Source organism: Carettochelys insculpta, chromosome 1, assembly GCF_033958435.1.
Source record: "Carettochelys insculpta isolate YL-2023 chromosome 1, ASM3395843v1, whole genome shotgun sequence".
Taxonomy (NCBI): Eukaryota; Metazoa; Chordata; order Testudines; family Carettochelyidae; genus Carettochelys; species Carettochelys insculpta.
The window spans coordinates 341,232,557-341,257,643 of NC_134137.1; the positions used below are offsets into that span (position 1 = coordinate 341,232,557).

At 44.5% G+C, this 25,087-nt stretch overlaps 1 protein-coding gene across 5 annotated transcripts in view; it reads right to left on the reverse strand.

The window, feature by feature from the left end:
• The window catches only part of TRABD (TraB domain containing), a 49,521-nt gene that overhangs the window by 9,152 nt on the left and 15,282 nt on the right, over positions 1-25,087 (reverse strand). For all 5 annotated transcript variants that reach the window (XM_075015537.1, XM_075015501.1, XM_075015519.1 and 2 more), the window contains 6 exons: positions 23,779-23,945; positions 21,428-21,568; positions 16,072-16,182; positions 11,087-11,226; positions 8,912-9,084; positions 1,009-1,120 (listed from right to left, as the gene is read on the reverse strand). In XM_075015537.1, the coding sequence (XP_074871638.1) occupies positions 1,009-1,120; positions 8,912-9,084; positions 11,087-11,226; positions 16,072-16,182; positions 21,428-21,568; positions 23,779-23,913 (812 nt within the window). In that variant the 5' untranslated portion in view covers positions 23,914-23,945. The remainder of the gene's footprint in view (positions 1-1,008; positions 1,121-8,911; positions 9,085-11,086; positions 11,227-16,071; positions 16,183-21,427; positions 21,569-23,778; positions 23,946-25,087) is intronic.

The window sequence follows — 25,087 nt, forward strand, 5'->3', positions numbered from 1 at the left end:
CTTGATTGCATCTCCACTGTAAATTGAGCCTGATGAGGTCAGAGACAATGGAAATCTATCTATCTACACATACAATAAATGCAGCTATTAAACTAGCATGTGGGGGAGATGATCACTTACGTATCACTAGAGAGATGGAGGCTATAAAATTTTGTTGGCTCTTGCAACAGAGGTAATGGACTTTAGAAAATATAAGCAGAAACATTAAGCTATTTTAGCCATCACTTGAAGGCCTCAAGAGGCCAGAGCTCTAGAAATCTGACAAAGAGGCTGAAGTCTTTGGGAACCGCCTCTGTGGTGACACAATCTAAGCAGGTCTAACCTGCTGACATTTTTAGTCACTAGAAAGCATATTTTGAATGGAACCTTTAATCGCTCTTTCACTTTTACCGAAAGAGACAAGGTGGATGGGATAATATATTTTATTGACCAACTTCTGTTGGTGAGAGACACTTTTAGGTTTGTCCAGCAAAAGATATTACCTCATCCATTTTGTGTCTCTAATACCCTGGGATCAACATGGCTACAACAACACAGCATATGCTTACTTAAAATTACTTCAACCTATGATCTTGGTTAATAAACTTTTTCATTTGTTATTACAACATCTATCTCAGTCGTGTTATGTTGAAGTGAAGTGTGAGTCTTCAGCTAACCTAACAACCATGTGGGCACCATCTCCCTGGAGGCAGTGAACTGTACACCACTGAAAGGGACTGGACGCTCCGGAGCAACAGCTCTCCAGAACTGGAGTTCACTGATTGTTACCTATGTCAAGGTTTGGTCCAGCATAATCCTGAAGTGTTTGTCAGCAAGGCAGACAAGTGGGTGATGTGGGTAGCTGACGCACAGCTTAGCAGCTCCAAACCTCACTCTTGTTAAAGCAAAGAATGTCCCAAAGTTCTGGGTGACCTGAGCAAGATGTCATAAGCACTACGAACAAAGACCACCACAAACTGTAAGGCTGAGGAGATATTAAATCAACATGCAAAAAGGAGAGCAAGTTACCTCATGATTTCATGGATGTTTAAGTCAGTGTTCCAGTTCTTTTCTATCCCAGGCACATGACCCATCCCAACCACTCCAACTACGACAGACGGGATACATTTTCTGGGTTCAGCTAAGAGAAAAGAGGGAAAAAGATGCATCAATCTCTTCTCCAGTAAGAAAAACACTGCCCAACTCTGAGCAATCTTTTTAAAAAGTACCCTCATATTTCAAAAGCAATGTTTTCAAACAATTACCCCCAGGACACATGACCCAAAATTTGTCAGTTAAAAATATGTGAATATTTTTGTATGATAAAATTCTCTTTTGAATCTTTCCCACACAAAATATAACTTCTTTTGATACTCTCATTCCTCAAAGCCCTGGAATGCAATCCTCACTAGTACAGGCTACCATGAGTACATAAAATAGGCTGATGTCTTTGGATTGCCTTCTTATTTGCTTCCAAAAGGCAGAATTCAAGGTTTTAGCAATGATTCATGAAGTCATAAATGATCGCACAACTGGTCCTATGAGACACCTCATCTCCTGTTAAACCCACCAGTGGTAGTCAATATTGACCAATAAGCAGATGGTCTTAGAAGCCCACACCTCTCTCTCTCTCTCCATTCCCCATCTTTGGAATTTAGGCATGTTATGTTACCTGAGTCTAGTGACAATCAGGGCACAATGTAAAACACATTTGGGCCCTGAGCCTGCAAAGGGAACTCTGCAAGTTTGGACCCTTTTGTCTACAACGAGTGCCACTGATTTCAGGGATCCCCAGAGACACAGTTTGGCCCACATGGTTTTTGCTGCATGACTGAGCAACTACCCTATTTTTGAAGCACGTGATGGTCTAATTTCTTTTTGTTTTGGGAGTGCCATTTCCAATTTGTGCTTCCAGCACTTCGTACCCCTTGCTCAAATATGAATAAAAGGATCCTCAAATCACCCTCTGACATGCACATGCTATTTCGCCTGACAAAGCCCCAGGAGCAAATTTTGAAATCCCATTTGAATATCTGACTCTCTCTTCCTCTCAGATATCCCCACACAGAAGGCTGACCCTCGTTTCCCTTCCACACATACACTCCCTACGTACAACACCTGCCCCCTCCCCTGTTCCTGTCCCAGGAGTCTCCCCAATCACCACCAACCTGAATCCACACACCCCGCCCCTTTCTCCACCATACATAACCTGATTCCACTCCTCTTGCCCTGCCTGGTACCCCACCCCCATCAGCCTGACTCTCCACAGCCCTCCCCCACCCTCGGCCTAATGCCACAGGCCCATGAACCCCCACATTCATACCCTGCCTCAAACCCAGCCCAGGCTCCCCCTACCATCTGCTCCCAAACTCCATGAGCCTCTGCTTTTCTGATCACAGTTCCTGCTCTTCCCACTCCCCCCAGTAAGCCTTGGGCCTATCCAGTCTTCCAGCACTGAGAGAGGCAGGAGCCACCACGCCAGCACATTGAGGGCCCAGCATTCAGAACAATACTGGGGTGTTACAATGGCAGCACTGCCAGCAGTCCTGTGACCCACAACACAGTAGAGGGAGCAGCGCCATGACAACAGTTACAACATGCCAGAGATTTTCCCTCTTACTTGTAACTTACAAGTTGAAATGCCCACCTCCAGTCCCAGCTGCCCCCAGCACGTTGCACATGGGAACACAGGAAAAAACCTGCCAAGCACATTGAAAACCATCTCCGGGAGATCAGGGGCCATGGGCAAGCGATCTGTCCAGCCCTCAAGTCTCTAGCAATTGCTCACTCTGACTGAGACAAGGTGGAGCTACCTGACCTGCTCTAATGGCTCCATTCATGGGACGCTTCCACCACCTTTTCAGCATTCCACTCTGAGCAGGGAACATAAGAACGGCCATACTGGGTCAGACCAAAGGTCCATCCAACCCAGTATCCCGTCTGCCGACAGTGGCCAATGCCAGGTGCCCCAGAGAAGGAGAACAGAAGACAATGATCAAGTGATTTATCTCCTGCCATCCATCTCCTGCCCTTGTACTGAAGGTTAGGGCACCATACTTTACCCCTGGCTAATAGCCATTTATGGACCTAACCTGCAAAAATTTATCGAGCCCTTTTTTAAACCCTAATAGAGTCCTGGCCTTCACAGCCTCCTCCGGCAAGGAGTTCCACAGGTTGACTGTGCGCTGTGTGAAGAAAAATTTCCCTCTATTAGTTTTGAACCTACTACCCATCAATTTCATTTGGTGTCCCTTAGTTCTTGTATTATGAACATAAGAACATAAGAATGGCCATACTGGGTCAGACCAAAGGTCCATCGAGCCCAGCATCCCATCTGCCGACGGTGGCCAATGCCAGGTGCCCCAGAGAAGGAGAACAGAAGACAATGATCAAGTGATTTATCTCCTGCCATCCATCTCCTGCCCTTGTTCTGAAGGCTAGGGCACCATACTTTATCCCTGGCTAATAGCCATTTATGGACCTAACCTGCAAAAATTTATCAAGCTCTTTTTTAAACCCTAATAGAGTCCTGGCCTTCACAGCCTCCTCGGGCAAGGAGTTCCACAGGTTGACTGTGCGCTGTGTGAAGAAAAATTTCCTTGTATTAGTTTTGAACCTACTACCCATCAATTTCATTTGGTGTCCCCTAGTTCTTGTATTATGGGAAAAGGTAAATAAATAATTTTTCTATATTCACTTTCTCCACACCATTCATGATTTTATATACCTCTATCATATCGCCCCTCAATCGCCTTTTTTCCAAACTGAAAAGTCCCAGTCTCTCTAGCCTCTCCCCATATGGGACCCTTTCCAAGCCCCTAATCATCTTAGTCGCCCTTTTCTGAACCTTTTCTAATGCCAATATATCTTTTTTGAGGTGAGGAGACCACATCTGCACGCAGTACTCGAGATGTGGGCGTACCATAGTTTTATATAGGGGAAGTATGATATCTTTTGTCTTATTATCGATCCCTTTTTTAATAATTCCTAACATCCTATTTGCCTTACTAACTGCCGCTGCACACTGCGTGGATGTCTTCAGAGAACTATCCACTATAACTCCAAGATCCCTTTCCTGATCTGTCGTAGCTAAATTTGACCCCATCATGTAGTACATGTAATTTGGGTTATTTTTTCCAACATGCATTACCTTACACTTACCCACATTAAATTTCATTTGCCATTTTGCTGCCCAATCACTCAGTTTGCCGAGATATTTTTGTAGTTCTTCACAATCCCTTTTGCTTTTGACTGTCCTGAACAACTTGGTGTCATCTGCAAACTTTGCCACCTCACTGCTTACCTCATTTTCTAGATCATTGATGAACAAGTTGAACAGGATCGGTCCCAGGACTGATCCCTGGGGAACACCACTAGTTACCCTCCTCCATTGTGAAAATTTACCATTTATTCCCACCCTTTGTTTTCTGTCTTTTAACCAATTCCCGATCCATGAAAGGACCTTTCCTCCTATCCCATGACCACCTAATTTACATAAAAGCCTTTGGTGTGGGACCGTGTCAAAGGCTTTCTGGAAATCTAGGTATATTATGTCCACTGGGTGCCCCTTGTCCGCATGTTTATTAACCCCTTCAAAGAATTCTAATAGATTAGTTAGACACGACTTCCCTCTGCAGAAACCATGCTGACTTTTGCCCAACAATTCGTGCTCTTCTACGTGCCTTGCAATTTTACTCTTTACTAGTGTTTCTACTAATTTGCCTGGTACTGATGTTAAACTTATCGGTCTATAATTGCCAGGATCTCCTCTAGAGCCTTTTTTAAATATTGGCGTTATATTGGCCGTCTTCCAGCCATTGGGTACCGAAGCGGATTTAAAGGATAGGTTACAAACCACTGTTAATAACTCCGCAATTTCACATTTGAGTTCTTTCAGAACCCTTGGGTGAATGTCGTCTGGTCCTGGAGACTTGTTACTATTCAGCTTATCAATTAATTCCAAAACCTCCTCTAATGTCACTTCAATCTGAGTGAGTTCCTCAGATTTGTCACCTAAAAAGGCTGGCTCAGATTTAGGAACCTCTGTAACATCCTCAGCCGTGAAGACTGAAGCAAAGAAATCATTTAATCGCTCCGCAATGGCACTGTCTTCCTTGATCGCTCCTTTTATATCTTTATCGTCCAAGGGCCCCACTGCTTTTTTAGCAGGCTTCCTGCTTCTAATGTATTTAAAAAAACATTTTACTATCGTTTTTTGAATTTTTGGCTAGCTGTTCCTCAAACTCTTTTTTGGCTTTTCTTACTACATTATGACACTTAATTTGGGAGTGTTTATGTTCCTTTCTATTTTCCTCACTAGGATTTGACTTCCACTTTTTAAAAGCTGCCCTTTTCTCTCTCACTGCCTTTTTAACATGGCTGTTAAGCCATGGTGGTTCTTTGTTAGGTCTCTTACTGTGTTTTTTTATTTGGGGTATACATTTAAGTTGGGCCTCTAGTATGGTGTCTTTAAACAGTTTCCATGCAGCTTCCAGGGATTTTAGTTTAGTTACTCTACCTTTTAGTTTCTGTTTAACTAGCTTCCTCATTTTAGTGTAATTCCCCTTTTTGAAATTAAATGCCAGAGTGTTGGACTGCTGCGATGTTCTTCCCAACACAGGAATATTAGAAGTTATTATATTGTGGTCACTATTTCCAAGCGGTCCAGTAACAATTATCTCTTGGACCAGATCCTGCGTTCCAGTCAAGACTAGATCGAGAATTGACTCTCCCCTTGTGGGTTCCTGTACTAGCTGCTCCAAGAAGCAGTCATTTAAGGCATCAAGAAATTTAATCTCTGAATCCCGTCCTGAGGTGACATGTACCCAATCAATATGGGGATAACTGAAATCTCCTATTATTACTGTGTTTTTTATTTTGATAGCCTCTCTAATCTCCCTTAACATTTCAGCATCACTATCACTGTCCTGGTTAGGTGGTCGGTAATATATTCCTAATGCCATATTCATATTAGAGGAATGAATTGTTATCCATAATGATTCTATGGAACATTTTGATTCCTTTAGGATTTTTGCTTCATTTGATTCTATATTATCCTTCACATATAGTACCACTCTGCCACCCGCACGACCTGTTCTGTCTTTCCGATATAATTTATATCCCGGTACGATAGTGTCCCACTGATTGTCCTCATTCCACCATGTTTCTGTGATGCCTATTATGTCAACTTCCTCCTTTGATATGAGGTACTCCAGTTCACCCATCTTATTAGACAGACTCCTAGCATTTGTGTAAAAGCACTTTAAAAAACTACCACTATTTATATGTCCGCCTTTCACAGACGCCTTGGATTTTTTTATATGCGATTGTTTCACATCTGATCTTGCCCATATATTATTTCCCACGTTCCCTATCTGACTAACTTCTAGGGAATCCCTATCTATGGAGCCTCGTGTAAGAGAAGTCTCCGTCCGATCCAGGTGCTCCCCCACACCAATCGGCTTTCCCCCACCTCTTAGTTTAAAAACTGCTCTACGACCTTTTTAATGTTTAATGCCAGCAGTCTGGATCCACCTTGATTTAGGTGGAGCCCATCATTCCTGTATAGGCTCCCCCTACCCCAAAAGAGTCCCCAGTTCCTAATAAATCTAAACCCCTCTTCCCTACACCATCGTCTCATCCACGCATTGAGACTCTGAAGTTCTGCCTGTCTATCTGGCCCTGAGCGTGGAACTGGAAGCATTTCAGAGAATGCCACCATAGATGTTCTGGATTTCAGTCTCTTTCCTAGTAACCTAAATTTGGCCTCCAGAACATCTCTTCTACCCTTCCCTATGTCATTGGTACCGACATGTACCACGACCACTGGCTCCTCCCCAGCACTGCCCATAAGTCTGTCTAGATGCCTCAAGAGATCCGCAACCTTCGCACCAGGCAGGCAAGTCACCATACGGTTCTCCCGGTCATCACAAACCCAACTACCTATATTTCTAATGATCGAATCCCCCACTACTAAAACCTGCTTCTTCCTAACAGCTGGTGCTCCCTCCCCTGGAGAAGTATCCTTGGCGCGAGAGGATACCATAGCACCCTCTGGAAGGAGGGTCCCAACTATGGGATGGTTTCCCTCTGCTCCCATTGACTGCTCTCCTTCCCTGAGCCTTTCATCCTCCCTAACAGCATCAGGACTGTCAGATTGGAGGTGGGACAGCCCTACTATGTCCTGGAAAGTCTCATCAACAAACACCTCTGACTTCCTTAGCTCCTCCCGTTCAGCCATCCTGAGCGAAGGACTGAGCCCAGACTGGAGGTCGGATGTGCTGTAGAGACACTTTCTGCATAGGTCCTTGTAGTGTCTTTTTTGCCAATGGAATCTAATCTAATTTTCCCCTTTTCCTCCATCATTTCTCATCACCCATGGGGGCACTGCTGTGTTCTTCTTGAATACAGCATTTCCACCATCAGAACAAAAAACTGATGAGATTCTGAGCAGTTCTACTCTGCCCCTCTTGGGTCACCTGGGGAGTGCCACCTCCTCCACTCTGGCTGAGATATTTGGGAGGAGAACAGTGGTAAGCCTTATCCCCTTTTCTTCTCACAGAACTCCAGACTTCACAATACGGAGTGTTGCTTTGACAACTGCTGCTTCCCTCCAGACCCAAACAGGGGGTGACCACAAAATTAAGTGGTGTTTTGAACTGTTTCACTCCGCTGCTGTTCCAGCTGCAACCATGTGAGAAGCAGCAGGGGCCCAAGTGCAACATCTGTGAAACTTTAAAAGACAGACAGTCTTGGTGGACTTAAACACATAATATTTTCTTGCAATATCAGGCAAAAGATAATCCACAATTTACTAATGTTCTGCCTCCCAAAGGAATACGAACCTCAAGGGTGACCATCAAGTGCCCGTGGAGACCTGAGAAGTAAGGACTTAGCATGCTCCCCTCTCTTAAAATATATTACTGCTTTTACAATAGTTTGGGAGGGGATGGTAGGAGGGATCCTAGGCTGGGCTTCAGATATCCCAAGAGGGAGGGGCCTGGGGCAACCTCCTGCCCACGCTGCAGGTTCTGACCTTACCCTGCCCTGCCCCTGCCTCTCCCCAGGCAACAAGCCCTGGGGCTTCCTGGGATCAAGGGACAGGCATGGCAGAGGCAGCAGGGATTGCCTCCCCCCGCCCTTCACTGCCCCTCCATTCACAACAGAGGCTGCAAAAGATGCAGCCTGCTCTGCCTTGCTGCACTGCACCATCCTCCAGCCTTGCTGCACCTTGCTTCTATGCAGGCAGTGGGAACAGGAAGAACGCTCCACACCCCGCTACTGCAGGGAAGCGAGGTGCAGTGGGCCTGGTGTCACTGTGCAGGCAGGGCAGAGCAGGCTTCTGCTCCTGCTGTCCGCCTGGTGAGTGCAGGGGTGGGGTGTCTGGCTCTTGGGAGAAAAAGAGGAGAGATCAGGTTGTGTGGGAAGGAGAAAGGAGAGGGTGGTTCAGGGTTGTGGCAATTATTGTGGTGAGGGACACCTGGGAGAGGAAAAGGAGGGAGTCATGCTGTGTGTGGGAAGGGTACATGGAAGGGGAAAGCAGGGTCAGGTTTGGGGAGGGGAACCTAAGAGACAGGGAGATCAAGCTGTGTAATATCGATGCTTGAATTTTTCAAACTTTGCCAGCATAATTAGTATTTCCCTGTTTTAAAATATGTGTGATAGGAAGCAGGAAGCCACATTCAAAGCATTTTCATACAGTTAAGAATTTCACTCAGCTTCTACCAGTAAAAGAGGCTGTCATGCTAAATAAACAATATTCTCCCTTATTTCTATGCACTGTAATTTATGAAGCCATCTCATCTATTACACATAATACCTGTTTACAAAGCAAGACTACAAAACTTATCAGATTTCCTGAGAGGAAAGAACACGATACATTAAGAATATACTAACACAAAAACACGTCAGATATCAGTTTTAAAGCAATTACTTTCTGAAGCACGAGGTAGTTCTATTCGCTTAGCTGCTTGCTTCAACATGTAGGTCAAGTAAATATCTCGCTCTGAGACAATTGTTCGATGGAGATCAGGAAACTCTCCAATCATTTCAGCCATCATCTGCTCCAGTAAATCCTTCTGTTTACACTTCTCCACATCATCTTTACTGAAAAGAGAAACAGTCCCAGAGTCTGTATTATGCACTGAAACTCCAATACAGATGCACACTTGTAAAATCATAAGAGACCTGTACCTTTCAATCCCTACGGACCCATATTCTATGCAGTGTGTCTGAACGTTGAAGGGGAAAGAGAAAGGCAGTCAATCATCCAAGAGCTAAGTCATTCATTACCTCTCACTCGTGGGAAACGAAACACACACTATCTGGAATCACAACTGAGACAGTGTGACAAGACTCTGTGGGAAAGCGTTCCAACTACTGCCCAGTTAAAGAGTTGACCCTGCTCCTCCTGGGGCCTGTCAAATGCTCCTGAAATAACAGGATCAGTTGCCACAACACAGAGCATTTGGGCGCTTACCCAGGGAGAGGAATAGAAATGCATCTCCTAAGAAGTCCCCTCAAAGCAATGAATCCGACAAAATGAATAGAATTACACATTTCTCCAGGTCAAACCGCTCTAAGCTGGCACTAGCAGGATGTGACAGGTGCTGAATGAAAGAATTTGCTGGACCATGGGAGGTAAATATCGTCTAGCACATTACCAATGTTTTCACTGCTTACGGGGCTCTTAGAATACATTTGGGGTAAATTACAGCTAAACAGCAGGAGTCACACTCGGGGGCTAGGGGAGTCACATTTGTGGGCTGGAGAGGGCTAGAAGAAGCACAGGGACCTCAGAACCCCACAGCTGGAACCTGTCTGGGGTGCGGAGCCCTAGCCGGCAGTACCAGCTGTGGGAACCCTGGCCAGGCCAGGGGAGACCCTGAATGCCTGCAGCTGGAAGCTGGCTGGGGCTCAGAGCTCTGACGGGCTCTCAGCCCCCAGTCCCATGCTTATGCCTACCAACCCCTCCCCTGACCTTCACCTACCTCACCTGAGCTGGGGGCTGCTCCTTTGGCTCCCTAGATCTCTGCCCTATACCTTTTTCACATGCAGATGGGCAGTTCTGTGCCCTGCAGGGCTTAAATGTTACTTAATTCAATTGATTGGTTTAACTGCCTGAGGGTGCTCGGTCCTGCCATGAGCGCACTTCAGGACCTCGAGGTCCCTCCAGTTTTAGTATTCTGTAATTCCATGACTCCAAGACTCTCACGTACTGAGGGACAATCCGCACTCATTGATAAATTAACCAACTCCGTGTCACTTCCTATGAGCCAAGAACCTGGATGCAAGTATCTAAGCTCTACTGTTAAATTTATTCACCTACATTTGGTTTGTTGCTGATGTTTTTAAAACACTTTGGGAACGATCTAAGCAGTATGCACAGATGTAAACACACTCTTTTATTCACCTTTGTATTATATAACATTAGCTTTAGTAAAGTTTTACAATTTATTAAAAGTCCCTCTCTGTAACCACCATGATACAAATATGCCAGAACTGAACCATCATGATCTTATAACTGTAACCTCGTCTTTCCTTACCCTCTTGCTACCCTCGCTATGGTTAACATAACTTGTGATCATGCAGGAGGGCTGACAGCCATGGCGGGCTCCGGGACAAGGAGGGCTGCCTCCAAGCTCTGCAAGGAGTGGGGCCAAGGGCAGTCCGGCCTCCCTGTTGCCCAGACAGAGGTGCTGGTCCCTGCCTCCACTCACGCTCAGCAGCACTGCTGCAGCACTTCAAAGGGGCCTGGTGTTCTAGCCACTGCCAAAGTAGCAGTGGTGGTGACTGGAGCTCCAGGTCCCTTTGAAACACCGGGTCCAGGGCAACTGCCCTGTTTGCATCAGTTGGGCTACTTGCACGAATAAGGTAAGTGTGAATTAGTGCTAATACATCAGATCGAATTCTGTCAGTGGTTTTGCACTTTTACACCACTGTTCCGGGACAGGAACAAGATGTTGCTAGTTTAAGGTGTGATCATCTCCAGCGGAACGCTGAGGACTTTCCGCTCCCACTGATGTCAAACTGAAGATCTTCAGCACACTGCAGGATTAGGCACTTAGAATCTACCTTTCACAGATACAGTGAATGTACTTATTCTTACCTGATTGGGTCAGATAAAAAGCAGAGGCCCCAGGCAAGCTTGACCTTTTGCCAGAAAGAAAGCGCAGCAATGGCCCTCTTAAATGTAACCGGGATGGGTCTGTCCCCAAGATGGAACTTACAGAAAGGTACTCTGCCAGCCTGCAGGGGAAGATACACATTTAACTATTAGTAGATTTGTAGGACATTGGTACTAGTTACACTAACCTAACGTTAAAAGAACACTAAGGAAACAGGACAATTATTGTCACACTCAACTATCAGGTAGATGGAAGTTGCTTTTCTGTAACTGGAAGTGGTATGAGTTAGCTGGTCCCTATCTGCACTCTGTGCAGGGGTGCACATGACTAGCTTGTGCCAGAGTCCAGAAATTCTAACAAGCCAAGTTCCTTGCCTCACACATGCAGAGCAGATCTCATGCTCCCGATCGAGAGCAGCAGGGGCACCGCAGGCAGATGACTCTCCAACTCCTCTTTTTACCATGAATTCAGTGGGATCCAAAGCAGAGAGTATGCGGGTAACAGAATACAGATTGGAACTCCAAGCGCACTTACTTACAGGTATGTAAGCTCCATTGCTTCAAGGACTAGTCCCATGTCTTCTACATGTGGGTAACTGACAAGCAGTGCTCAGACACGAGCAGGGTGCAAGGAAGATGCCTGAATATGCAGCAGAAGCCTAAACTAACGCACAACACATAGTGAAAGCGTGGAAAGAGCTCCACGTATCCAGGCTTCATATATCTTGTATTGGAACGTTAGATGCTGTAGAGGTGACTTGCATGCTGTAGAGGTGACTTGCATGGAGCATGCTCTGACTCTGTCGGGAGGAGGTATGCATGCTAACCTGTAGCACTTGATGATGCACCCAGAAACCCACTTAAGAGATTCTCGGAGACAATGTTGCTTGACATTGCAATCTTTCTGCTATAGGGAGAAAAGGTCTTGCTGATTATCTGATCAAACTTGGTCCTTTGCAGGTAGAACACCAGGGCAGGTTTGACGTCGAGGGAATGAAGCCTTGTCTCTTTGGCAGAAGCATGCGCTTTCGAAAAAAAGAGACAGGTAAAAATGGATACTTTGGCTTACATGGACTTCAGAAATAACCTTGGGGAGGACTTTAGTATATGAAAACCTGTATGCGGAGAGTCTGCCATGAGGACTCCCAACTCATTCACCCTCCTGGCTGAAATGACTGCAACCGAAAATGCAACTTTAATGGACAGGTAGGACATGAAGCACATCACCCAAGAAAGGAACTGGTCCAGTGAGTACTGACAGGATGAACTTTGAGATACCATTGACATATACATTTAGCCACTGGCAGAAAGGCCCTGATTAACCTCTCTTTAACCTTATTGTGGCTGGGGAGAGGGGGTGAAACCAGAGAGCGGAAGGGAGAGGGAAGGGGGATGGCACTAATCACCATGAGATGGACCCATGGCTAGTCCATGGAAAGGTCCGAGCTGTTTATGAAATCATTTAAAACAACTGGGATATCTTCAGTGTCTGACAAAGGCTGATTATGCTTTATCCAGGTAGAGAAATGTCTATATTTAGCTAGACAACAGATCCTAGTTCAATCTTTTCCTACTTTGGGTAAGGATAGCCTGAACTGGTGATAAACAGAAGCATTCTCCTTCCTATGCCTGTCCAAACAATAGGATGTGAGATGGAGTGAGTCTAAATTGGGATGCCTGATTCTGCTCCCTTCCCCAAAGTTAGAGGGCCTGGAAAGGTCCAGATCCTGACCAGGGTGGCAGGCTGACATTTTCAGGAGCTCGGTAAACAAGCCTAGCTGAATCAATTGAGTGGTAGGAGAAGGACTCTGGTCCAGTCATGAAAGATCTCCCTCAGGCTCTGCAGTAGCTGGGGAGCAGGAAGAAAGGTGTACCTGATTTTTTTTTGGTCCATGACAACAGGAGAGCATCACTTTGGGGGAGACAGCTCATAGTTCCACTGAAACAGGACAGGGAAATCTCTGTTTGATGAGCAGAGAGATCCCACTGAGGTAGCTTGAGGTTTCTGATGCACCAGTTTCAAAGCCTGATTGCTTCTAGGCAAACAGGAAGTGATCCTACTCTATTCTGTTTATGTAAAGGACCATGGTCACGTTATCTAACATCACTTAGCTATTAGACAGGTAACATCCCATTTCATTGGCTAACCAGCTGAATGGGGAGGGGGGCAGATGGCGACTGCTCTGTCTGGGCTGGAGCACCCCTGCCCACAGTGTGCCCAGGACCCTCCACAGACCAGGACTTCTCTTGCTGGGCTGGAGCCCCTGCTCACTGCAGTCCCTACCAGTTCACCATAATCAGTACAGTAAGACTCATCCCTTTAGGGTGAGGCTTACAGGTTAATCATTAACCCCTTATTACATACGGAGTGAATGCACAGATGGGAGAAAGGATCTGCAAGCCAGGGGGATCGCTCTCAGTTCTAGCACACTGATGTCATTGGGCTGTCTATGGAGTCCAGGTACCTTGTGCAATGGTGTTTTTCAGGTGAACACCTCAGCTCAGAAGGAAAGCAGCTCTTATGATGGTAGCTCTCAGGGTGGGAGTGTTAGAGGAAATGCCCATTCTCTCTGGTTTCAACTGACAGACAAGAGAGGAGATGCCAAGGAGAGGACTATAAACTGGCAATGTTCTTTGCCCCCCCACAAAATGCTGAAACTTTCTGTGGGAGGGATGAAGCTGTCTGTGAAAATACATGTCCTTCATATGAGTGAACCACATCCGCTCTTGCACAGAGAAGACTGGCACCAACATAACCATTCCTAAATCTGTTTTTCGAACAAAGCTGCTCAGTTGGTGAAAGTCCAGACTTTTATCCACCTACCATCTTTTCTGCAGACTAGGAATACAGGGAATAAAGACACCTCTGCTGATACAGAGATGAGATATACTCCACTGCCTCTCACTGATGAAGAGCAACTGTGAAAAGGTGGTTCCTGAAGATTGGCTGGGAAAGGGATTTGTGATGTGGGAGGGCAAAGAACTGAACGGTTATCCTGAATGTGTAATGTCCAAAACCCAGATCCGCTGCAATGACCAAGCCAAAATTGTGGGTGAAGAGTGTGAACCCCAAAAGGATAATGGGGAAAGGATGGGTGGCATCAAGGTGGTGGGCCCACAGAGGAGGAGAAGAGACTTTTCTCCTCAGCAAGTCCAACCTCTAAGCTCTTGTCATCTGGGGTGATCCTTTGATGTTGTGACCTAGCACTCTCTGTAGCCTCTGAATCAGAGTTGGGGGTGGGGTGGAAGAAAAGAAATCCAGCTCCCTGGGTGGGGATAAAATATCACCTCTCATGTGGGGATGGAATGGGTCAGACAAGCTTTATGAGGGCCCTGTTAAGTGGAAGAGCCACTTTACCTGGGCCTGCAGATGGCAAAAAAGTCCAGGAGCTGGTGCTATGGGTCCTGGATCTCCTCCAGTGGTATCTGAAGGTCATTGCCAATCCTCTGCAGTAGCTCCTGGTACTGCATATGATCATTTGGCAGAGATAGAAGGGAAGGAATGACTATATGAGGAAATGAAAATGAGATTCCCATTGGTACCCGTGGATCAGTGATTTCCAACCTGTTTACACTGGGACACATATGGAGCTCTCTCTGTTATGTGGGCCACAACCACACAATATAAATACGCCACCTGTATGGCCTGAGGAAATTACATGGATTGCAGCTGTGTGTTGACTGGACCGTAAGCATCCCAAGGGGTGTGAGTGGACAACTACTGCTATGGATCAATATCCTCCTCCTCATGCTCATATGGATCCAGTGTGGGTCCAGGGTGACTCCCATAGGGATCCCATGGGCCCCCACAAGGCCAGGACTGACAGATGTGGAAGGCAGTGCAGTCCTTGGATAAGCAAGCCAGTACTAATGATGAATCTGGATCCAGGGGTTTTCAGTGGTGCCAGCCTCTTAGGATCCACGTTCAAAGGCTCACACAAACTCAATGGGCCCAGGGAGGGATGGAGGTCATTGACGTTTGTGCAGTCATCGAGACATGTACAAAGCAGGAGTAAAATGCTCCTGTGCTGATTTGATAGCATTGTACTTTACACTTGCGGAGATGTAACTGACTGCAGAAGGGGCAGGCACTGAGGAATCAAACCAACTGTGTTTACAAAATACAGAAACAAGTCTACTGGCAGGACTGTATTTTTCTCCTTCACTTGATCATGGACTTCAGAATACAGGAGGCATCAAGTCAGCAGCATTATTAAATTTATGTCTCAGTTACAGATAGAGCCCTCCTCAGCTCATGAGAAATCTGACGCTGCAGAGTATCCAGTAGCACAATAAGGGCACCATGTTGCTATACACCTTGGTACTTTTTTCACTCCATTCAAAAAGGGATGGTACACGTGCAGTTCCTGTCAGATTAGTCTTCAGCTTGGAACCTCACAGCACATCCCAGAGAGAGCACGGTCGGTGTAATTGCATTAATTACTAATTATTGAACTAAAAGGCTATAGCAAGTGATACCGTACACTCAATTTGACTGAAAGCATTGAAAGAGCAATATAGTGAAACCGCAGTTTCAAGGGACACCGAATGGAGCGATATTTAGTGCACCCAGATCATTTCTTCTGAAGTATGATTTCCACCAGGGACCCAGACTGTCTTTTCCCATGCATTATAGCACAGATCTAAAAAGCAGTTTTCCTCTCCTCTTCTTCCTCCATCCCCAACTTTTGGCTGTTGGATCCTCTGGAGGGATTGCTCATTCTCAGAGCTTTCCTGTCACAACCCTATTTGATTCTTCAAACGTTTGTGCCAAAACAAACCACCACCACCATTTCTCTTTACTCTTCGCAGTCCCCCTTTAAGGTGAAGACTTCTTAGTTTTCTAGCCTCACCAGGCAGTGATGAGACTAGAGCACTCTGGCCAAACAAATTACATTATTTAGTTTGACTGAAGTACAAGAGAGACAACATTTTTACCTTAGAAACAACTCACATCCAGCTCCTACCTCTTTGAAAGCCTCCCTGAATTCCCCTCCTGGGGCCATTCCAAGCTGTTCTGTGATGTGAGCAGACACCTTCAGCAGCAGCATTTGCATCAGGCCTGACATGACTCCATTCTAGCAGAAAAGGGAGAAAACCATTATAAGGGAACCATCAAACTGTATGGGATACCAAGAAGTACACAGAGACATTGTGCTATTAACATAACTGAGAACCATCAATTGTTCTGATGAAGGAACACTGAAGCTGCTGTTTGGGGCTGATTTACTGCTTCACACAGCTCCCACTACTTCAGCGGCCATCATTTATATCTGGGCTGATTGTTAGAAATGCTCACTGGTTACACACCATATTGTTTGTTTAAAGAAAAAAAACATGTCTCCAATCTTCTTTCAGCCTAGGTTTATTTCTCACACCCAACTTAATTAGAAAGCATCTGGCCATGTGAATAGCAAGAGTAGCTCATGCCATTTAACAGTAGCTAAATGGATTAGAACAACCACTGAGTTCTCCTCCAAACATAAGTAACACCAAACATAATATCTGTTCCGCGTTATCCCAACTAGAGGGATATTGGTGTAGGGTACACTTAGCAGTCTGCATGAAACAGCTAGCTTCCATCACAGCACTGAACAAAAGCTGGCGCATTGTCTACACAAACACAGCTTTTAGCGACACTAGTTAGGCAGCGTAAATGGTATTTGTCTGCACTTTTGCTGACAAAAAGCTTTCACCTCCTCCCCCACCCCGCACCGCCCAGGAGCGGAAGGGTTAAGCATTTGTGAATGACAAAAGCTTAAATGCCAGTGTATACAAAGCCTGAGTCAAATAAGATGATCCTCTTTCTAATCCAGAAAAGCTGAGTGCCAGGCAGTTTCCTGTTCACAGACCTGCGGATTAGATTTTTAAAGAAAAATCCTGAGCTTGATTCACCCTGGGTATACAAGAAGAGATTCATCTCAGGGGAGCGGGCGGAGAGGGTGTAATTGTGACACCCAACATTTCCACTAAGGAAAGAGAGCTTTTAACTCCACCCGGGGTTGCAGAATAAGGAAGGTAATAAAAATGAGTGGTGAGCCACAGAAGGACACAAAATCATGAGACCCCCCACCCTTCCCAGAGAAACATTTTTTAAAAACTAATGTTCTTCTGGATACAATAAATACAAGCTACAATAAATACAAGCACATATTTCTTAGGCTATATTCCAGTAACCTCTCAGCAGTGATTGTTTGTGCATTTTCATTTAAGACTTTAAATCTCTGTCTGGACTTGTTTTTTGAGTCTGAGCCAACGGGACAGGCACTGGGTTTTAGGCAAATTAGGAACATGACTGACTAAAATACACCGCAGTCATGTCCTTCTGCTACACAGCAAGACACAGTTTCCATCACTGTACAAGAACAAAACTCAGAGTACAAGCGTAAAATAACTACAGCAGTCCTAAAGGAGCAAATGGCAGCAAGTTATCTCAGCAGGACTCCAGCTGCAGCTGCTTTAATTCAAAGAAGAATTCTTCTCTTGCTAGAGGATTTCTCCAGAATTTGTGGAAGCATTTATCCCATGTGTTCTACAAACACACACTCATTTTCACCACCCTCTCTCCATGGTGGCATGACTTCTCACTCCTGATACACTTGATTTACAAGCTTCCTGAGCCCTGGACTGGCCTCACACCATGACCACCTGCCCTCCTTCCTATGGCTTATTTCTAGCTTGAGGGAGCAAATGTGCACTAGGCCTGAGGAAGGTGGTTCATTTCAGACAGAAGATGCGGGAGGGATTGGGATAAAGGGCTGCGGCTAGATGTTCATTATAGAGTATGTCAGTTTAGAATATGCTTCTTTCCAGTTATACCACAATGCCCACTTCTCAGAAAATCTCCCTTCTTCCCCCCAGAGCACTCCCCATCAGTCATTGCTAAAGGAACCTGGGATGATGACTGGACAACTCTCATCCTTCAACTGAAAGCAAGGCAAAGTTCTGATGTTTAGCTGAACTTTGCTTTGTTTGTTGGGTCTCTACCAGAAATCAAAACTCGGGATGTGAGCCAACAATGACTGAAACTAGAAAAGAGGCCTCAAAAATCCCTGCTAACTAATCCAGACCAAGGTGTTTCACATTACTCTGAAAACCATCATGCTGTCACTATCAAGGAGCTGATCGTTGCAAACACCATGGTGCAGAGTAGGTGGGACACTGTCAAAGACATAGATGGCAGCTAGGCAGCAAGCTCTGATTGGGAGTCAGTGGAAGTTGGGAGTCTTTGAAACCAACTCACCCAAGAGAGGCTTGATTACTATTGGGACTGGGTAAAACGTACAGTGTTTCACCATTAGCGGAGTCAGATAACGACACGGAGAGTATCCTTATAAAGTTTGTGGATGATACCAAGATGGGAGGGGTTGCAAGTACCTTTGAGGATAGGATTATAATTCAAAATAATCTTGACAACTGGAGAAATGGTCTGAGATAAATAGGATGTAATTCAATAAGGACAAATGAAAAGTACTCGACTTTGGAAAGAGTACTGCAGAAACTGATCTAGGGGCCATAGTGGACCACAAGCTGAAAAATGAGTCCACCGTGTAAAACAGTTGCCAAAAAACCCAAAACAAACATCATTTTGGGATGTATTAGCTGGAGTGTTAGAAGTAAGAAGTAATTCTTCCTCTATACTTTGCACTGATTGTGCCTCAACTGGAGTATTGTGTTCAGTTCTGGGGACCACATTTCCAGAAAGAGGTGGACAAATTGGAGAAGGTCCAGAGAAGAGCAACATAGTTTAAAGGTTTAGAAAACATGACCTATGAGTGAAAATTGAAAGAAATGGGTTTGTTTAGTTTGGAAAAGAGAAAACTTGAGAGGGGACATGAAAACAGCTTTCAAGTACCTTAAAGCTATTACAAGGAGAAGGGAGAATAATTATTCTCCTTAACCTCTGATGATAGGACCAGCAGCCAGGGACATTTAGATTGAACATGAATAAAAAAAAATCCTAAGTGTCTGGGGGGTTAAGCACTGGAATAAATTGCCTAGGGAGGCTGTAGAATCCCCATCATTGAAGATTTTTAAAAGAGGGTTAGACAGATACTTGTTGGGGATGCTCTAGATGGTGATTGGTCCTGCCAAGAGTGCAGGGTACTGGACTTGACCTCTTGAGGTTCCTCGCAGTTCTAAGCTTCTATTATAAATGACCCTCATGCATAAGTAACTATTTATCGACCTTTGATCTCCAAATGGTCACTCAAAGAACAGCACAAGAATTATGATTTAAATAGAACACGGTCCAATACAGTATTACTTGTACTACCCCTAGCTCCACAAAAGGCGAGTCATCCCAAGTCCTTGCAGAAACTACACAGTGCTACAGAGCTGCCATTGTGAGTCTCCCATTTAGGAGAAAACATTAAAAAAAAAAAAAAAAAAAAAGTCTAACAATGCTCTGAAATCAGTCTAAGATTTTCATTGGTCTTTTCTGCTAATGAAGTTGCAACATCAAAACTGCTGCATTTGTATTTAGAGACAGTAAGAAAAGAGTGATATTTTGTTCATGTGTTAACTATTTAGAAACTTTGGTGATGATCCCTTATTGCACAGAGGATGTGCCATTTTGGTCACAGTTTTAAAGAAACCCTTACAAACAAACAATGTAACCCTTATCTATGTTGTAATACCCTGGCCTCTGAGTCTACATAAATACAAATCAGGAAGGACAAGTTATTGCTCAACTCCACCAGTCGAAGAACTTATGAGACCATGTAGCCCACCACCAAAACCAAAAAACAAACAAACAATAAATCACACCTTTTAGTCACTATATGTGATTTCACAAGAGTAACAAGTGTTCTTGTTTTGGGACTGTTTCAATAGATATCAGCTCAAAAACAGACCCAATTATGTCAACAGGACTACTTACTTACGCTGATGGCTCAGGATACAAACAAAATATCCGCAGCTGATTATGAACCTGTCCTTTTTACTGAATTAAGACATCATGGATTCATGACCCAGTGTTTGCAGTCTCTTCAAGTTAAGTTAAATATATCATTTACTACACTTTCATTTGTTGTCCCACTGAGTAATGTTAAACACAAATGCAAGTTCATTGTTTGATACAGAGAATAAAAAAGAAATAATTTATTGTTGCATACACATCCACACATTAACAATGACCTGAAAGCTAAAACACTGGCAGCTAATCCACAATGTGACACAAATAGCAAATAGTAAGATGATGTAAAATGGAATTAATTACCAATGAAGAGGAAAACCAACCAAGTACACCATTCAGAAGCCACATTAAAACAAAATACCCAGAATGCATATATACAAGCTGCCTGACTAAAGTGCCATGCAATAGTGTCAAAGACATGAAAATTACAAAGTTGACCTCCAGTCCTTCACATGGTTAGACCCAGGCAGAGCCCAGCTGACAATAAAGGGGTGCTTTATATAAACACAATTGTAGCATAGAAGCCTTAAGCACTGAAAGTCAGGAACCGTCAAAAAGTAATCAACCTTAACTCAAGGGCCACGTCCACACTAGCCCCTCCTTTTGGAAAGGCTATGATAATGTGGCACTTCAGAACATGCTAATGAGGTGCTCCATGAATATGCAGTGCCTCATTAGCATAATGACAGCTGCACACGTTTCAAGACTGCTGGTTTTGAAATGCAGCTGCCTGTGTAGCCAGGGGCCTTTTGAAACGGCCCCGATTTCGAAAGCCCCTTCTTCCCATCTGGTTTTGGGAAGAAGGGGCTTTCGAAATCAGGGGGATCATTTCAAAAGGATCCTGGCTACATGGGCAGCATGTGTTTTAAAGGGAGCACAGCTGCTATTTCGCTAAGGAGGTGCTGCATATTCATGGGAGTGCCTCATTAGCATATTCCCAAGTGCCACATTACCATAGGCCTTCTGAAAGGAAGGGCTAGTGTGGCCACGGCCCAAGTGTTTGTCTACAAAGTGAAGTTACTACAAAGTAAACTAGGCAGTGAATTTCAAGCACGACAGCTATTCTTCACTCTCCCATGCACACCTCTTCTTCCACATTAGGTGAGGCTACGCCTACGCAGTCCAGCATTTTGGATTACGGGAGTGTGAACTGCAGCCCTAACAGTGCTTTTCTGCAGTTTAGCTTAATCCACTTCATGAGTGTCCAAATAGAGAGCAAGAGTGGAGCACCTGTACCCCAAAAGCTATTCCAGGCTATCTCCCTAGAGAGACAAGCCCTGACTGTTATAGCCATGTCACACCAAGGCTGAAGTGCTAATACGCGTAGTATAAGTTGGTAGCAGCCATGTTTCTGTTTGATGACCTTTTATCAAAGGTATGTTTAATTTTCACTGAGGTAATCGTACCTGCTTTATAGCTTGCTGAAGTTTCTCCAGATTGATTTCTTTGGCTTCCTTTAGTAAAGTCTTTTCATCCATCTTTAACATAGAAACTCTGTATTGGCAGAGCTCAACCACAACCACATCAGGCTGCACCTCCTGTATTGTCTGAAAAAAGGAGGGATTTATTTACATAAACATAGACAAGATGAAGACTGATGCACACCCAGATTTTTTACATGAGCTATATTTGTAAGCTATGGGACCTAATAGGAGTCCATTCCACAAATCATTTTCAATTTAACACAACAATGAAAAGTCAATGGCTTCAAACCACTGATACTGTTCTGAGTTAGCACATGCTTTTAGCTCCGACCTATTTGAAGGAAAATAAGGAAGCCATTGAAAGATATTACCTGCCAACCATCTGGGGTAACATCATAGAGTAACAACCGTGCTGGATGAAGCAGATTCTAATGTTTTCCTTACATGTTGGCAGAGTTCACTGTAAACGAAACTTTAAGGCCTTCAACATCACAAACCTAGTTGGGACAGATCTTACCATCAGCAAGGCCTAAAGCAAGCATCCAAGTGCTGGAGGGACTGATCCTCACACAAGCTTCCTCCTGCTCAGCCCTCAGTGCCAGGCAGGGCAGAGGGGCCAATTTATATTGCTGAGTTCGCACAGGACATGGAGCAGCAACAGTTGCTTGCTCTGCCCTGATGCGATTATCTCTGCTCTAAATTTTGAGAAACAGTCCCAGTCTTTTACCAGGCCTGTTCTGCTTCCCACAGTCCTAACATGCAGAGTAATTAAAGTCTTTCCAGCTTCCACTCTCAGCATGATCCCACAAATGACTCTGCAACCATATGATCATATGTTGTCATCACAATATTATAGTAATGACAATCATACAGGGAACTGTAGCAACAGGTATAAGCTAACCCTAAAGCTGCCCAATTGCACCAGACCTAAATTTGCCCTAAAGCACACCAATATTAACATTAATTAATATTTAAATATTTTGACCCACAACTTTGTACCACAACTGTATTAACCTGACAAGCTAAACTTAGGGAAAGAGTCCAGTAAAGCACAGGGCTGAGCCAAGAGACTTAGATTCTATTCTCAACTCAGCCACATACTTGCGATAGGGTGATTAATTACCCCTCTGCAGCAGTACTGAATCAATAATCCAGGTACTACACTATACCCTGGAGGAGATATATAAAACCAAGGACTACACTAGGGATGAGCAAACTTTTTATGTCAGGCCCCACTTTTCATCCATGCAATTAGCTAGGCCCCCCATAAACTGTCTAATGTAATCCGACAGATGGTTCGGTCATGTTCATATGAAGAAAAACAAAAAAAAAAACCCAAAACCGAACAAACAAGTCTACACAATGTAAAAATTATTAATCAGTATATAAATGTCAACACACATCCATAAAAACATGAACATATTTCAACATTTTCAATGAGATGGAGGAGCCTGAGACCCAGCAGCTGATCATGTTGTGTCCCCTTTATGACATTTCACACACACACCCCCCCCCCCCAAGAGGGCCCACCCCAACTTTGCTCACCCTTGGTCTAGATCATGTGTGAATGCAAGAGCGCGCATGGCAGTTTGCACAAGACTGGAGCCATGGCATCTGTGCTCCCTGCACAGCTTTAACCATCTCAGGAAACCACACACAGAGAGAGAGAGAGAGAGAGAGAGAGAGAGAGAGAGAGAGAGAGAGAGAGAGAGAGAGAGAGTGTGTGTGTGTGTGTGTGTGTGTGTGTGTGTGTGTGTGTGTGTGTGTGTGTTGGGTTTCAATAACTGATTTTAGGGACTGGATACAAATGTACAAGGCCACACTACATAAATACCCTATTACTCTTTTAGCATCTAGGGGTGTCTGCAATAGAAGACAGAGGCTGTATCTACACTACAAGAATACTCTACAAAACTAACTTCACCTACACACACCCTACTTTGAAGTTGAACTTTGAAGTAGGGCATTACTCCATTCCCGGGAATGGAGTAAGGACTTCGAAGTTGAGCTCCCTCCTTCAATGTTAACTTCAAAGTAAGGGAAAATGTGCATAGACTCTCTGCTGGCTACTTCAAAGTAGTACCTAACTTCGAAGCTGGTTCCTAGTACAGACGCACCCAGAGATGTCTAGCAGAACCACCTTAAAGGAATGCTACCCAATCTACACACTACCATGTATTTTAGTTGCAAAGTTATGGCTGAATCATGCAGTTACATTCCACTACTCAAATCCCAAGATGTCGTAACACTATAGCAAACTTATAATTATTATGAAGACAAGAGTTTCAGGCATATAATAAAACATTGCCGAATGGTTCCACCTGCATTTTTACCTTCACCACATCTCTTTTGCTGCTGTCGCTGAAGTGAGCAGTACCAACCACAAACACCTTGGACCCTTCATCAGTGACAAGTTCAGTCACAGTGCTTGGCAGATTGGGCTTTTTCTGTCTCTTATTCATCTTCATCTCCAGGAGAATTTTAAACGCATCTGCATCAGCTACAAATTTTAACAAAATACACGTCTGTAAGCTTATTAGTTTTAACATTTTTGTTCACAAATAGCTCAGCAGAATATCCCATTGCTTTAATCCTACAAACCTGGTTTTATTCCTGTGGTCATATTGTTACTGAGATCTAGGTTTTGGGGGGACACCTGTATGCATGGATCTCAGTCCCTCTGTGGTGAAGGGGAGTTCAGGTGGTTCTGAGGTAACAACCTCATTCTCCTAAACGTTGAAACTGGTTCTTCGTGCAGTTCATGAAGTAGGGGAGGGAGGAGAGATAACAAGTGGAAATAGGATAGTGTGTGGCAAGGCACATCCTGCCCTGCAGAGATATTTGCAGATTCCCTCAGGGCTCTCTTGCTGGGGCAGGGGAAGGAGGAGACAGTGAGGAGGGTGGGAGTGACTCAATGCCACTCCAGTGAAGCTGTGATGCTGTGTAGCCATTTTAGGCCTATAGGACCTCTTCAGGGCTTGCCCTGTGATCTGCCAGGTTTGTGGGCAGTTCTTCTGTGGGGACAAAAACCAGATTGAGATTTCCAGTAAAATGGCCCATCCTGTAAATTCTACCTCTGGACAGGATGATGTGATTTCTGGTAATGTGACATACAGGATTAGATAGCATCCTAGTTCCTAAATATTGTTCAAGTCTCAAACTTACCTCCAGCTGGGCAGGCTCTGTTCACAAAAGGCCCAAGATGAATATAAGTCAGGACTGCAGAGAGATTCTGGGATTGTCTACACAGGGAAATTTACCACCACAACTACACCACTATGTGGATACACATATTACAGTATGTTTGGAAGAGTTGCTTTGGAAGCAAATAAGCTAAACCAGAAGGTGACATTCATACTCTGGAACAGGAGTCTCCATGCAGGAAGTTACCACTGTAACCAGAACAATAAGTTTCCTTGTGTCAACAAACCATGTAGGAACCATGTACAGTGCAGTCTACACCAGCAATGGCTCCACACCCTAATGTAAGCCTCGTTACGACTGGTCTACACTGAGCATTTATAGTAGCACACCCTGTCAATACCAAGGTTTAGTTTGGTTTGATGAAGTCACTCATAGGTATGACTTTTTCCACACCCATGAGATACACAGTATGATTTTCCATGTAAGCCAGCTCTAATT